Here is a 12,582-nt window from a genome sequence, read left to right on the forward strand (position 1 = left end):
TCAAGTCAGAAGATCAGAAAGTGAAAACACAGTATGAAGCTGTAATCAGATCTTTATTGCCAATATGCTAAACACCTCATTATAAAATCCAGTTGAAATAAAGAACAGCGGGCCAGCGGCAGCACTGTGTCTTTTGGTTATAGTGTCAGTAATAACCGGGTCTAGCACACATCCACAGAGAGGGAACGGTGAGACTGTATTCACGGTAAACGTTGCATGTGTCGGCTCAATCGGAAATTACCTTTACATTTCTAAAACGCAATCTGTAACGCTTCAGTGATGCAGACTGAATAGAGTCCTAAGTGTTTTTGTATAAGCATTTTTCTCCTGGAGAAGATGCACGTATGCCTTGGAAATGCTGCTAGCTACCGTGAACTGTATGGCAAAATGCTGCTAGCTACCGTGAACTGTATGGCAAAATGCTGCTAGCTACCGTGAACTGCATGGCAAAATGCTGCTAGCTACCGTGAACTGCATGGAAAAATGCTGCTAGCTACCGTGAACTGCATGGAAAAATGCTGCTAGCTACCGTGAACTGCATTGTCTCTTTATGTAAAAAAAGAAAGTTATAATTTACAAATAAATCTCTTTAATTTACTGATCTAAAAGAAAACCTTAAGGAACACAAAACTATCATTATTTTGGTTGATATAGAACCTGATACATTTTAAATGTTCTTGTGATCATTAGTAGAATAGCAGAAATATACAAACCAAGAGGAAATAACCCTTTTTTTAAATGAACCATTTATCGTATAAATATTAAACTATTCATGATTTCCCAGATAATGTAGAGCAATATTAAACATAAGTGAAAGTGTTCAAATATTATGGAAAAACACAATGAAACAGAACATAGTACACTTTTCTGCAAGTAAGAGTATGAAGTTAATATACTGTATGTTCCCCTTTCTGAGTGGTCCCTGTCAGAAAAAAATAAATATATATTACCCTTTTTCAAAATTGACACCACATTTAAGAAAACACCAAAAAGCAAGGCTCTGATTGGCTGTACTTGATGTCTATCAGGTGCACATCATGGCGTACTATTACTGTGTAGTCCCACTCATCACACCTCTGGTTAAAAATAATGGTGAGTGATTTTGTTTGATCGCATCCAATTACATACAACCAAAACAGAAAGAAGATTTGTTATGCTAAAAGAAAATAATATATATTTTGGCACGAGTAAGTTTTCTTCCAAGAATTTGAAAAGCCTTTTTACAGGAGTAAGTTCTCACTAAGGGGGAACTGGTAAAAGTGGTGAGGCAGATGTGTGTATCACTCACTCTTTATACTGCTCCTGTCTGTGTGTGTGTGTGTGTGTGTGTGTGTGTGTGTGTGTGTGTGTGTGTGTGTGTGTGTGTGTGTGTGTGTGTGTGTGTGTGTGTGTGTGTGTGTGGCAGTGGAGGGATTAGTTCAGTGACCATTCAGAAAGGGTACGTGGCTGTGTGGCCCTCATGGCCTCTGGGGAGGGGCCTTCTTATAAGGCCTCAAACTCATCAATCCTCTGCTTGGTGTTGCCCGATCGGATCTGCCGCAGGGTCTTGTACTTGTCCCGGCCGGCGCGCACGTTCTCCGTGTGGAGCAGATCGTTCTGGGTATGCTTAGTGTCGTCGCGGGCCTGGGCCAGCTCCGAGCTCAGGGCCTGCAAGGAGGAACACGATGAGTCAAGAAGAAGTCAACCAGGGAGGAACATGCCAAGGACATGAGTGAACAACAGGACAACAAGCTGTTGAAGATCTGGATTTGAACCAGATCTTTATAATAATCCAATAAATATATCCAGAATATTCTATATATTATATTTAGACACAAATAGTACGTATGCATTGTGTTAAACGCTTCACTTCTGCTCAGAAGCCGCGCTATTCTGAGAAACTACCACAATGCTGACAGAGAAATTCCTCTGCTAGAGCTGCTTATTCCAGACTGACAATGACACATTCTCCTGGAAGGGAAACTCGAGTTGTTAACCATATATTTTCACCTACCATTTTTGCTCCCTGGTAACATAATTTGAATGCCATATTTGGCTAAGTAGTTTTCACCTATTAGTCTATAATTATCTGTTCTAGTGGACTACCGAGTAAATATACAAATATATGTAATTCTGTACCATCCAATCAGAATTAGCGATGTGACAAATGGAAAAATTTGCTTTGGAAAACTGCATTTTTATCTGTTTTCCATTAAAACAACAAGACAAATTCATTTAATTCCACATGAATAAAAAATGCAGAATATGGTCCTATTTCGCATGGTGGTTCTATTGAGTATGTGACTGCTAGGGGGCAATGACGTTCTATCTATCTATCTATCTCAGCCATAGGTTGAACCTCAAACCTAACACTTGAACACTAAGCCCTTTATCACATGGCCACTTGCTGTTGTGTTCGATAGTGATCACAAATTTGTAAGTGTTTTGGGCTAAATGAGCATTGAGACGATGTCCACTCGACACTTTTTTTGCGAGCATCGCCTCCCGCGACCTGTCTTGTGCATGACTCACTCGCCATGAAACAGTGAGAAAGTTGTAAAAACAAAATTACATCTCTCTACTCTTGCACAAAATATGTGCAAGTATATCGGTTGCCAGTGAACTCATCAGCTGATTTAGCTTGTTGTAGCCTGCCTGCTGCTAACGAGCTTCACTGACAAACGCAGGGATGGAATTTTAGCTAACTAGCTAAGGATGTTGGGCACTACTGATAAACAGTGTGTAGCTTGGCACTTAATAACGATAGTTTGACAGCTTGCTGATGAAGTTGTAGACATGTTCCCAGCAGTCATTCTGTACTTTAGCATGTTTCCAAAGCACCAATTGCCATGTTGTAACGTTGGATCAGCTAAAAGCGCAGCGCAGCAGCAGACTCAATAGGGGCAGAGGAGGCTGTTCGCTGCTGTCGCTTGCCTTTCTAGGCCATTTTTCCACACGATGACTTGTGGAGCACTTTATATCCGTGGTAAGTCATTTCAAAGACTCATATCTCCTACTAACTAACATCACTGTTGCATTAGCTATTTAATTTAAAATTGTCCCTTCATGATGATGTTTGGGACCTGTTAGTTGTAGTTTTGTGACCTGTTCGTCATACCGCTCAGGAAGGAGACGTGTTCTGTCTCCTAGAGATGAACATACTTTGGTGCGAAAAGTGGAAATCAATCCCAGAACAACAGCTAAGGACATTGTGAAGATGCTGGAGGAAACAGTTACAAAGGTATCTATATCCACAGTAAAACGAGTGCTATATCAACATAACCTGAAAGGCCGCTCAGCAAGGAAGAAGCCACTGCTCCAAAACCAACATAAAAAAGACAGACTACGGTTTGCAACTGCACATGGGAACAAAGATCGTACTTTTTGGAGAAATGTCCTCTGGTCTGATGAAACAAAAATATAACTGTTTGGCCATAATTTCGTTTGGAGGAAAATGGGGGAGGCTTGCAAGCCGAAGAACACCATCCCAACCGTGAAGCAGGGGGGTGGCAGCATCATGTTGTGGGGGTGCCTTGCTGAAGGAAGCACTGGTGCACTTCGCAAAATAGATGGCGTCATGAGGTAGGAAAATTATGTGGATATATTGACGCAACATCTCAAGACATCAGTCAGGAAGTTAATGATTGTCCATTTGGAAGACCCATTTCCGACCAATGACTCCAAGCATACTTCCAAAGTTGTGGCAAAATGGCTTAAGGACAACAAAGTCAAGGTATTGGAGTGGCCATCACAAAGCCCTGACCTATAGAAAATTTGTGGGCAGAACTGAAAAAGCGTGGGCAAACAAGGAGGCCTTCAAACCTGACTCAGTTACACCAGCTCTGTCAGAAGGAATGGGCCAAAATTCACCCAACTTATTGTGGGAAGCTTGTAGAAGGATACATGAAACAATTGACCCAAATGAAACAATTTAAAGGCAATGCTACCAAATACTAATTGAGTGTATGTGTAAACTTCTGACCCACTGGGACTGTGATGAAAGAAATGAAGGCTGAAATAAATCATTCTCTCCACTATTATTCTGACATTTTACATTCGTAAAATATAGTGGTGATCCTAACTGACATAAGACAGGGAATTTTTACTAGGATTAAATGTCAGAAATTGTGAAAAACTGAGTTTAAATGTATTTGTCTAAGGTGTATGCAAACTTCTGACTTCAACTGTAGGTTGATTTTCAACCAGTAATATATGATTCAAGACTGAGTGATTTAATGAATTAATGATTTAAACAATCAATCAAGTGATACTCAACCCATTAAGCAACCCACCAATCCCTGCAAATTCGCACGTCTTGCTGCAAACTAATTGCTCTTACCATGAGCTGCCTCTGCACACGCTCGTTCTTCTCGGCCTCGGTGAGGCGCTCCTCTTCCAGGCGGTGGTCGTTGAAGCCCTCGTTCTGCAGGTCGGCACTGTACGTGCTGTTGTTCTCGCTGTCGTTCTGCTCCTCCACCATCAAAAAGTCCTGGTTGTCCACTAACATGGGCACCTCCACGAACATGGGGGGAGGGGGCGCCTGAGTGGGGGCCGTCATCACCATTTGCAGCTCCTCCTTGGTCTTCAGCAGGTCGTCCTGGGCCTCCTGAGCCTGGGGGGTGGGGTGGGAGGACAGGGAGAGAGAGAGGGTTATTACTACAGAACACTGTGGAATTCCCCACATTACAATACAACCTGTTCTCATCTTGAGCCACAGCAAAAAGTGATTCCATATCAAAGGTAGAGTAACTACAGTTACTTGACAGTGTGACATAGGCCTAGACTCAATCAGATCAAGCGTTAACCGGCGATAGCCGACACCGGCATAGCTGATATATTGGCGTTGTCGGAGGTATAACTACGTTGGTGCTGTCAAATCGGTGAGCAGGTGACCTTGTTCAATGTCACGAAGCCACAGCCGTCCCACTCTCGTTAGAAGTTCAGAGCGAGAAAATGTAGGCTATCAAGAAATAATAGGCTCAAATTGAAAAATCATACAACAAAGTAATTAGGATTTATATCAGCCTAACGGAGGTGTAGATTACATCTCACATTCCAGTGTTAAAACTTGTAAACAAGGCTGCATGGGATTTATGTTAATGCAACTCCATGCAGCCAATGGCAATATCCGCTTTAGGTATAGTGCCGGGAGCCGCTTGTGGATTTAACAGCTCTAATGCAGTTTCACCTCCGATACTGGCTAAAGCGGATCTGATTTAATAGAGCCCTGATCGTGTGTGTGCGTGTGTGTGCGCATCCAATTGTGCGTGCTTGTGCATGCGTACAAATGTGTGCATGCATTTGTTCATGTCTGTGTGTGGGCGACTCACCTTGTGTTGCCATGTGTCAGCCTCCTCCTCCTTGCGCCTCTTGGCCTCCTCCAGCAGGGCGATCCTAGCTGTGTGCTCTGCCAGCTCCGCGGCCTGAGAGAGACAACAGAGGAGAGAAGGGAAAGAGGTGAGGACTTACACATCTGGGAGAGACAATGAGGAAGACAGAGGAGGAGGGCGACAGGTCACAGACAGTTGGGTACAGTACACAAAAGACTACAGGTCTGTGGGAAGGGATGGAGAGACAGCGATGGGTGGAGGGGATAGTGTGGAGGCCTACAGGTTTTAATTCAGGGCTGAGAGCATTACAGGGCGGAGTAGTCCAATCTGTCTCAACATGTGCTGGGGCTGGCCAGATTACAATCTGCCTCAACATGTGCTGGGGCTGGCCAGACTACAATCTGTCTCAACATGTGCTGGGGCTGGCCAGACTACAATCTGACTCAACATGTGCTGGGGCTGGTCAGACTACAATCTGACTCAACATGTGCTGGGGCTGGTCAGACTACAATCTGACTCAACATGTGCTGGGGCTGGTCAGACTACAATCTGTCTCAACATGTGCTGGGGCTGGCCAGACAACAATCTGACTCAACATGTGCTGGGGCTGGCCAGACTACAATCTGCCTCAACATGTGCTGGGGCTGGCCAGACTACAATCTGCCTCAACATGTGCTGGGGCTGGCCAGACTACAATCTGACTCAACATGTGCTGGGGCTGGCCAGACTACAATCTGTCTCAACATGTGCTGGGGCTGGCCAGACTACAATCTGTCTCAACATGTGCTGGGGCTGGCCAGAGTCCAATCTGTCTCAACATGTGCTGGGGCTGGCCAGACTACAATCTGACTCAACATGTGCTGGGGCTGGCCAGACTACAATCTGTCTCAACATGTGCTGGGGCTGGCCAGACTACAATCTGTCTCAACATGTGCTGGGGCTGGCCAGACTACAATCTGACTCAACATGTGCTGGGGCTGGCCAGACTACAATCTGTCTCAACATGTGCTGGGGCTGGCCAGACTACAATCTGTCTCAACATGTGCTGGGGCTGGCCGGAGTCCAGTCTGTCTCAACATGTGCTGGGGCTGGCCGGAGTCCAGTCTGACTCAACATGTGCTGGGGCTGGCAGGAGTCCAGTCTGTCTCAACATGTGCTGGGGCTGGCAGGAGTCCAGTCTGTCTCAACATGTGCTGGGGCTGGCAGGAGTCCAGTCTGTCTCAACATGTGCTGGGGCTGGCCGGAGTCCAGTCTCTCTCAACATGTGCTGGGGCTGGCAGGAGTCCAGTCTGTCTCAACATGTGCTGGGGCTGGCAGGAGTCCAGTCTGACTAAACAAGTGCTGGGGCTGGCAGGAGTCCAGTCTGTCTCAAGTGCTGGGGCTAATAAACTGGTGATGAGGTATAATGACTTCAGTGTGGGCCATAGAGTTAGATAGAAGACTCATATTTGTATCTGTGCCAACCTGGCATTTCTGACAGCATGGGCAGCGCCATTAAAACGGGTTATATTCATCTGGAGTCCTCTATCTAACTATATGGTGTGGGCCATATAGTGGATACACCATTGTACCAGGGAGACCTGCAGTAGAGTACATTCGAGTAGAGTACAGTGCTTAGTGCTTATTGTAGGGCTCAGTACACTGCTTTGTTGTTCACACACACACACACACACAGTGGGGATACTTGACCATAAAACACCTCTGTCAAGTGTGTTCAGCTGTAAAATTGGTGTCTGGCCCAAAAAGGGCCAACACAGCCTCTATTGAAAACAGTCAACAGGTTGCTAGGCTAGACTGCTGCTTAGTCACTGGAGATTCCAGTCTACCTAGTTAAAGCTGAGGAGATGTTGAGCGAAACAGTAGATTGTGTTGTAATGTTCATACTAGTGGTGCCTGTTGTATATATGGGTTCATAGCGAGGCATTACATGTTTGAGGAAAGCCCCATGAGAGCAAACCCTGTAGCGTATCCTACATTCTGTTTCTTCACAGAGACGGACCATTTTGGTGTTTTATAGTGGCTTATTGTCTTGTGTCTTTATTTGTTTATCATGACACATCGCTCTGTTATGGGGTTGGTTCAGAGTGGCTGTTGTCCCAACTTTTCCCTGTAAAAACAGCCTCAGTGTTCCACTGTCAATAGTCTTCTCCCTAGACTACAGGTTTACTGTCAGGTCTGTTACAGTGACCCTGTGTGTGGTCTGGTGCAGAGCAAAGTGCAGGGTGCAGAGCATGACAGTACAGTATAGTAGGGTTATAGCAGGGTTTCAATTTGCTGTGACATGGTAGCGTTATGGTACAGTGAGGTAAGGTTATAGGGGGTTGTGACATGGTAGCGTTATGGTACAGTGAGGTAAGGTTATAGGGGGTTGTGACATGGTAGCGTTATGGTACAGTGAGGTAAGGTTATAGGGGGGTTGTGACATGGTAGCATTATGGTACAGTGAGGTAAGGTTATAGGGGGGTTGTGACATAGTAGCATTATGGTACAGTGAGGTAAGGTTATAGGGGGTTGTGACATGGTAGCATTATGGTACAGTGAGGTAAGGTTATAGGGGGGTTGTGACATGGTAGCATTATGGTACAGTGAGGTAAGGTTATAGGGGGGTTGTGACATGGTAGCATTATGGTACAGTGAGGTAAGGTTATAGGGGGTTGTGACATGGTAGCATTATGGTACAGTGAGGTAAGGTTATAGGGGGGTTGTGACATGGTAGCATTATGGTAGTGAGGTAAGGTTATAGGGGGGTTGTGACATGGTAGCGTTATGGTACAGTGAGGTAAGGTTATAGGGGGTTGTGACATGGTAGCATTATGGTACAGTGAGGTAAGGTTATAGGGGGGTTGTGACATAGTAGCATTATGGTAGTGAGGTAAGGTTATAGGGGGGTTGTGACATGGTAGCGTTATGGTACAGTGAGGTAAGGTTATAGGGGGTTGTGACATGGTAGCATTATGGTACAGTGAGGTAAGGTTATAGGGGGGTTGTGACATGGTAGCGTTATGGTACAGTGAGGTAAGGTTATAGGGGGTTGTGACATGGTAGCATTATGGTACAGTGAGGTAAGGTTATAGGGGGGTTGTGACATGGTAGCGTTATGGTACAGTGAGGTAAGGTTATAGGGGGTTGTGACATGGTAGCATTATGGTACAGTGAGGTAAGGTTATAGGGGGGTTGTGACATGGTAGCATTATGGTAGTGAGTTAAGGTTATAGGGGGGTTGTGACATGGTAGCATTATGGTACAGTGAGGTAAGGTTATAAGGGGGTTGTGACATAGTAGCGTTATGGTACAGTGCAGTAAGGTTATAGGGGGGTTGTGACATAGTAGCGTTATGGTACAGTGCAGTAAGATGTTGTAACGTGGTTGTAAGATGTTGTAACATGGTTGTAAGATGTTGTAACATGGTTGTAAGATGTTGTAACATGGTTGTAAGATGGTTGTGACATGGTTGTAAGATGGTTGTGACATGGTTCTGACATGGTTATAAGAGGTTGTAAGATGGTTGTAACATTGTTGTATGATGTTATAACATGGTCGTATGATGTTTGTGTGGTGGTTCTCACCAGCTGCTCCTGGTTGTGCATCTGGTCCTGGGCGTGGCGGGCCAGCTCCTCCTTGGCCAGCAGGGCGGCCTGACGCTCAGCCTCCAGGCGGGCAGCCTCGTCCTCCGCCATCCTCCTCTCCACCTCCAGCTGCATGGCACGCTGCATCTGCTCCTGCAGGTCTGGAGTGGAGTGGAGTGGAGAGAGAGAGAGGGGGGAGGGGGAAGAGAGAGAGTACAGAATATATATTTAATATTGAATACTGCACTGTTGTGAAGGGCTTGCAAGTTAAGCATTCCACTGCACTTGTGCATGTGACAAATAAAACGTGAAACTTAAAACTAATGTGGTTTCGGAGATGCTGGTTTAACACTTCTTCAGGCGTTGTGAGATCTGATAGTAGCCTAACACGGTACACAAACTAGTAAGGCATCAAAGACGACCTGGAAAACACCTAAAACACCCAAACACATGCTCCTCATGCAGGTCAGACTCAGAGAGACACTGACAGATAAAAGACAAATACACTTCTGCAAGACAGAGATATTCATAAACACATATAGTAAATAGTACCAGACATACTACAGAACTACACTAAGAAAAACATAGTACTAGACATAGCACAGAACTACACTAAGGAACACATAAAATACTAGACGTTGTACAGAGCTACACTAAGGAACACATATAGTACTAGACATAGTATATAACTACACTAAGGAACACATATAGTACTAGACATAGTACAGAACTACACTAAGGAACACATATAGTACTAGACATAGTAGATAACTACACTAAGGAACACATATAGTTTTAGACAAACACTACAACCACATAGTAAACATAAGGTCAAAAACAAACTAACATTACAATCAGAACCACCTTAACAACTCTCTAACATTACAATCAGAACCACCCTAACAACTCTCTAACATTACAATCAGAACCACCCTAACAACTCTCTAACATTACACTTAAAATGTTAGTAAGGACAAAGGACCGACCTCTGAAGCAGACCTTCAAAACGAAGTACAAAATCTTAGAAATGTATGATTGCATTATGGATAGTATGGAACCACCAGGCACTTACTGTAGTTACAGGGTTGTTCTACTTCCATGATGTAATCCTAAACCCTCTCCACAGCTATTCATGGAAATAATAATACAATAATAATCCGGTTAAGTAAATCCGACAGAAGGTATACGCTGTCTGCTAGACTGAATATGGAGATAAACCATGGTCATATTCATTAGGGCTCACCGTAGCAAAACATTACAGAAATGTTTTGCAACGGAAAACAAAGGCAAGCATTTCTTATTGGACATGTTCAGGTAGTCCCTTCCTGTTTTAGTAGCTTTTCTTCCATTTTATGCCGAATGAATACGACCCATGTATAGTATAATAATATATAAGGTTACAAACAAAGGTCAATGAGGAAGCATTGACAGTCAGTAAATGCCTTATCAACCTGATAACTGATATTTAACCATGCAGAAACAATACCGCCGGGCTATCTAAGGTTCACCGGGACATAAAGTCACACATAGCACAAGGTATAGCTGTATACTACTACTTCCAGTAAAATAGAACTTCAATAGAAATTTTCAAACTATTTAAATGCAAATTGTTGTCAACAGAGTCATTTTCTCAAATATCATTACTGATTTAAGCTATTTAATGCGGCATGAAAATGCAGCACACACACCAACAAACGCATGTACACACACATTCTCTGTCTCTCTTACTCACACATCTCCCTACATTTAGGTGATAAATGTGCTCTGGTTGACCCTAGTGTCCTCACCAGTCAGACCCTGTTCTCCCCGGGCATACCTTTCTCTGCCTTCTTGGTCTTCTCCTCAAACTGGTAGAGTCTCATCATCAGATCCTGCTTCTCTCTCTCCATCTGCTCCTTCTCTCTCTCTATGGCCTCCCTCTTCTTCTTCTCATTCTCCAGCTGGGCCCTGCAGATAAGAGAGGGCCGGTGTGAGACACAAAGAGAGGCTGACGTGTGCTGGCTAATTAAGTAATAATCACCCTGGGGTGATATTACACACATTGAGTAGAGACGCACTTTGTACACACACACACACACACACACAGTGTAGCAGGCATAAACTGTCATTCTACAGATACCCTTCGTAGTTTGTTCAGTGATGTTAAATAAGCTGGTTAGACAATCTAGACTAATGACACAAAAACACCCTTTCCCCTTTATTGTTGATGGTTGGCAGCGTAGGGTTAGGCTCCCGTGTAAGGTTAGGCTCCAGTATAGGGTTAGGTTCCCGTGTAGGGTTAGGCTTCAGTGTAGGGATAGGCTCCCGTGTTAGGTTAGGGTTAGGCTCCAGTATAGGGTTAGGCTCCCGTGTAGGGTTAGGCTCCCGTGTAGGGTTAGGCTCCCGTGTAGGGTTAGGCTCCCGTGTAGGGTTAGGCTCCCGTGTAGGGTTAGGCTCCCGTGTAGGGTTAGGCTCCCGTGTAGGGTTAGGCTCCCGTGTAGGGTTAGGCTCCCGTGTAGGGTTAGGCTCCCGTGTAGGGTTAGGTTCCAGTGTAGGGTTTAGGTTCCAGTGTAGGGTTTAGGTTCCAGTGTAGGGTTTAGGTTTAGGGTTGGGTTCCAGTGTAGGTTTAGGGTTAGGTTCTAGTGTAGGGTTAGGTTTAGGTTCCAGTGTAGGGTTAGGTTCCAGTGTAGGGCTAGGTTCTAGTGTAGGGTTAGGTTTAGGGTTAAGTTCCAGTGTAGGTTTAGGGTTAGGTTCTAGTGTAGGGTTTAGGTTCCCGTGTAGGGTTAGGCTCCCGTGTAGGGTTAGGCTCCCGTGTAGGGTTAGGCTCCCGTGTAGGGTTAGGCTCCCGTGTAGGGTTAGGCTCCCGTGTAGGGTTTAGGCTCCCGTGTAGGGTTTAGGCTCCCGTGTAGGGTTTAGGCTCCCGTGTAGGGTTTAGGCTCCCGTGTAGGGTTTAGGCTCCAGTGTAGGGTTTAGGCTCCAGTGTAGGGTTTAGGCTCCAGTGTAGGGTTTAGGCTCCAGTGTAGGGTTTAGGCTCCAGTGTAGGGTTTAGGCTCCAGTGTAGGGTTTAGGCTCCAGTGTAGGGTTTAGGCTCCAGTGTAGGGTTTAGGTTCCAGTGTAAGGTTTAGGGTTAGGCTCCAGTGTAGGGTTTAGGCTCCAGTGTAGGGTTTAGGCTCCAGTGTAGGGTTTAGGCTCCAGTGTAGGGTTTAGGCTCCAGTGTAGGGTTTAGGCTCCAGTGTAGGGTTTAGGCTCCAGTGTAGGGTTTAGGTTCCAGTGTAGGGTTTAGGTTTAGGGTTAGGTTCCAGTGTAGGTTTAGGGTTAGGTTCTACATTTACATTTACATTTAAGTCATTTAGCAGACGCTCTTATCCAGAGCGACTTACTAGTGTAGGGTTAGGTTTAGGGTTAGGTTCCAGTGTAGGGTTAGGTTCCAGTGTAGGGTTAGGTTTAGGGTTAGGTTCCAGTGTAGGTTTAGGGTTAGGTTCTAGTGTAGGGTTTAGGTTCCCGTGTAGGGTTACGCTCCCGTGTAGGGTTAGGCTCCCGTGTAGGGTTAGGCTCCCGTGTAGGGTTTAGGCTCCCGTGTAGGGTTTAGGCTCCCGTGTAGGGTTTAGGCTCCCGTGTAGGGTTTAGGCTCCCGTGTAGGGTTTAGGCTCCCGTGTAGGGTTTAGGCTCCCGTGTAGGGTTTAGGCTCCAGTGTAGGGTTTAGGCTCCAGTGTAGGGTTTAGGCTCCA

General features: G+C 45.2%; 1 protein-coding gene across 1 annotated transcript in view; it reads right to left on the bottom strand.

Annotated features, from left to right (window-relative positions):
• Positions 1-34: 34 nt before the first annotated feature.
• Positions 35-12,582, bottom strand: part of LOC135506137 (ezrin-like) — a 53,564-nt gene continuing 41,016 nt past the window's right edge. The window contains exons 11-15 of the mRNA XM_064925597.1: positions 10,692-10,822; positions 8,876-9,036; positions 5,310-5,402; positions 4,319-4,591; positions 35-1,647 (exon numbers count right to left, since the gene is read on the bottom strand). Of these exons, the coding sequence (XP_064781669.1) occupies positions 1,483-1,647; positions 4,319-4,591; positions 5,310-5,402; positions 8,876-9,036; positions 10,692-10,822 (823 nt within the window). The 3' untranslated portion in view covers positions 35-1,482. The remainder of the gene's footprint in view (positions 1,648-4,318; positions 4,592-5,309; positions 5,403-8,875; positions 9,037-10,691; positions 10,823-12,582) is intronic.

Source organism: Oncorhynchus masou, chromosome 19, assembly GCF_036934945.1.
Source record: "Oncorhynchus masou masou isolate Uvic2021 chromosome 19, UVic_Omas_1.1, whole genome shotgun sequence".
Lineage (NCBI taxonomy): Eukaryota > Metazoa > Chordata > Actinopteri > Salmoniformes > Salmonidae > Oncorhynchus > Oncorhynchus masou.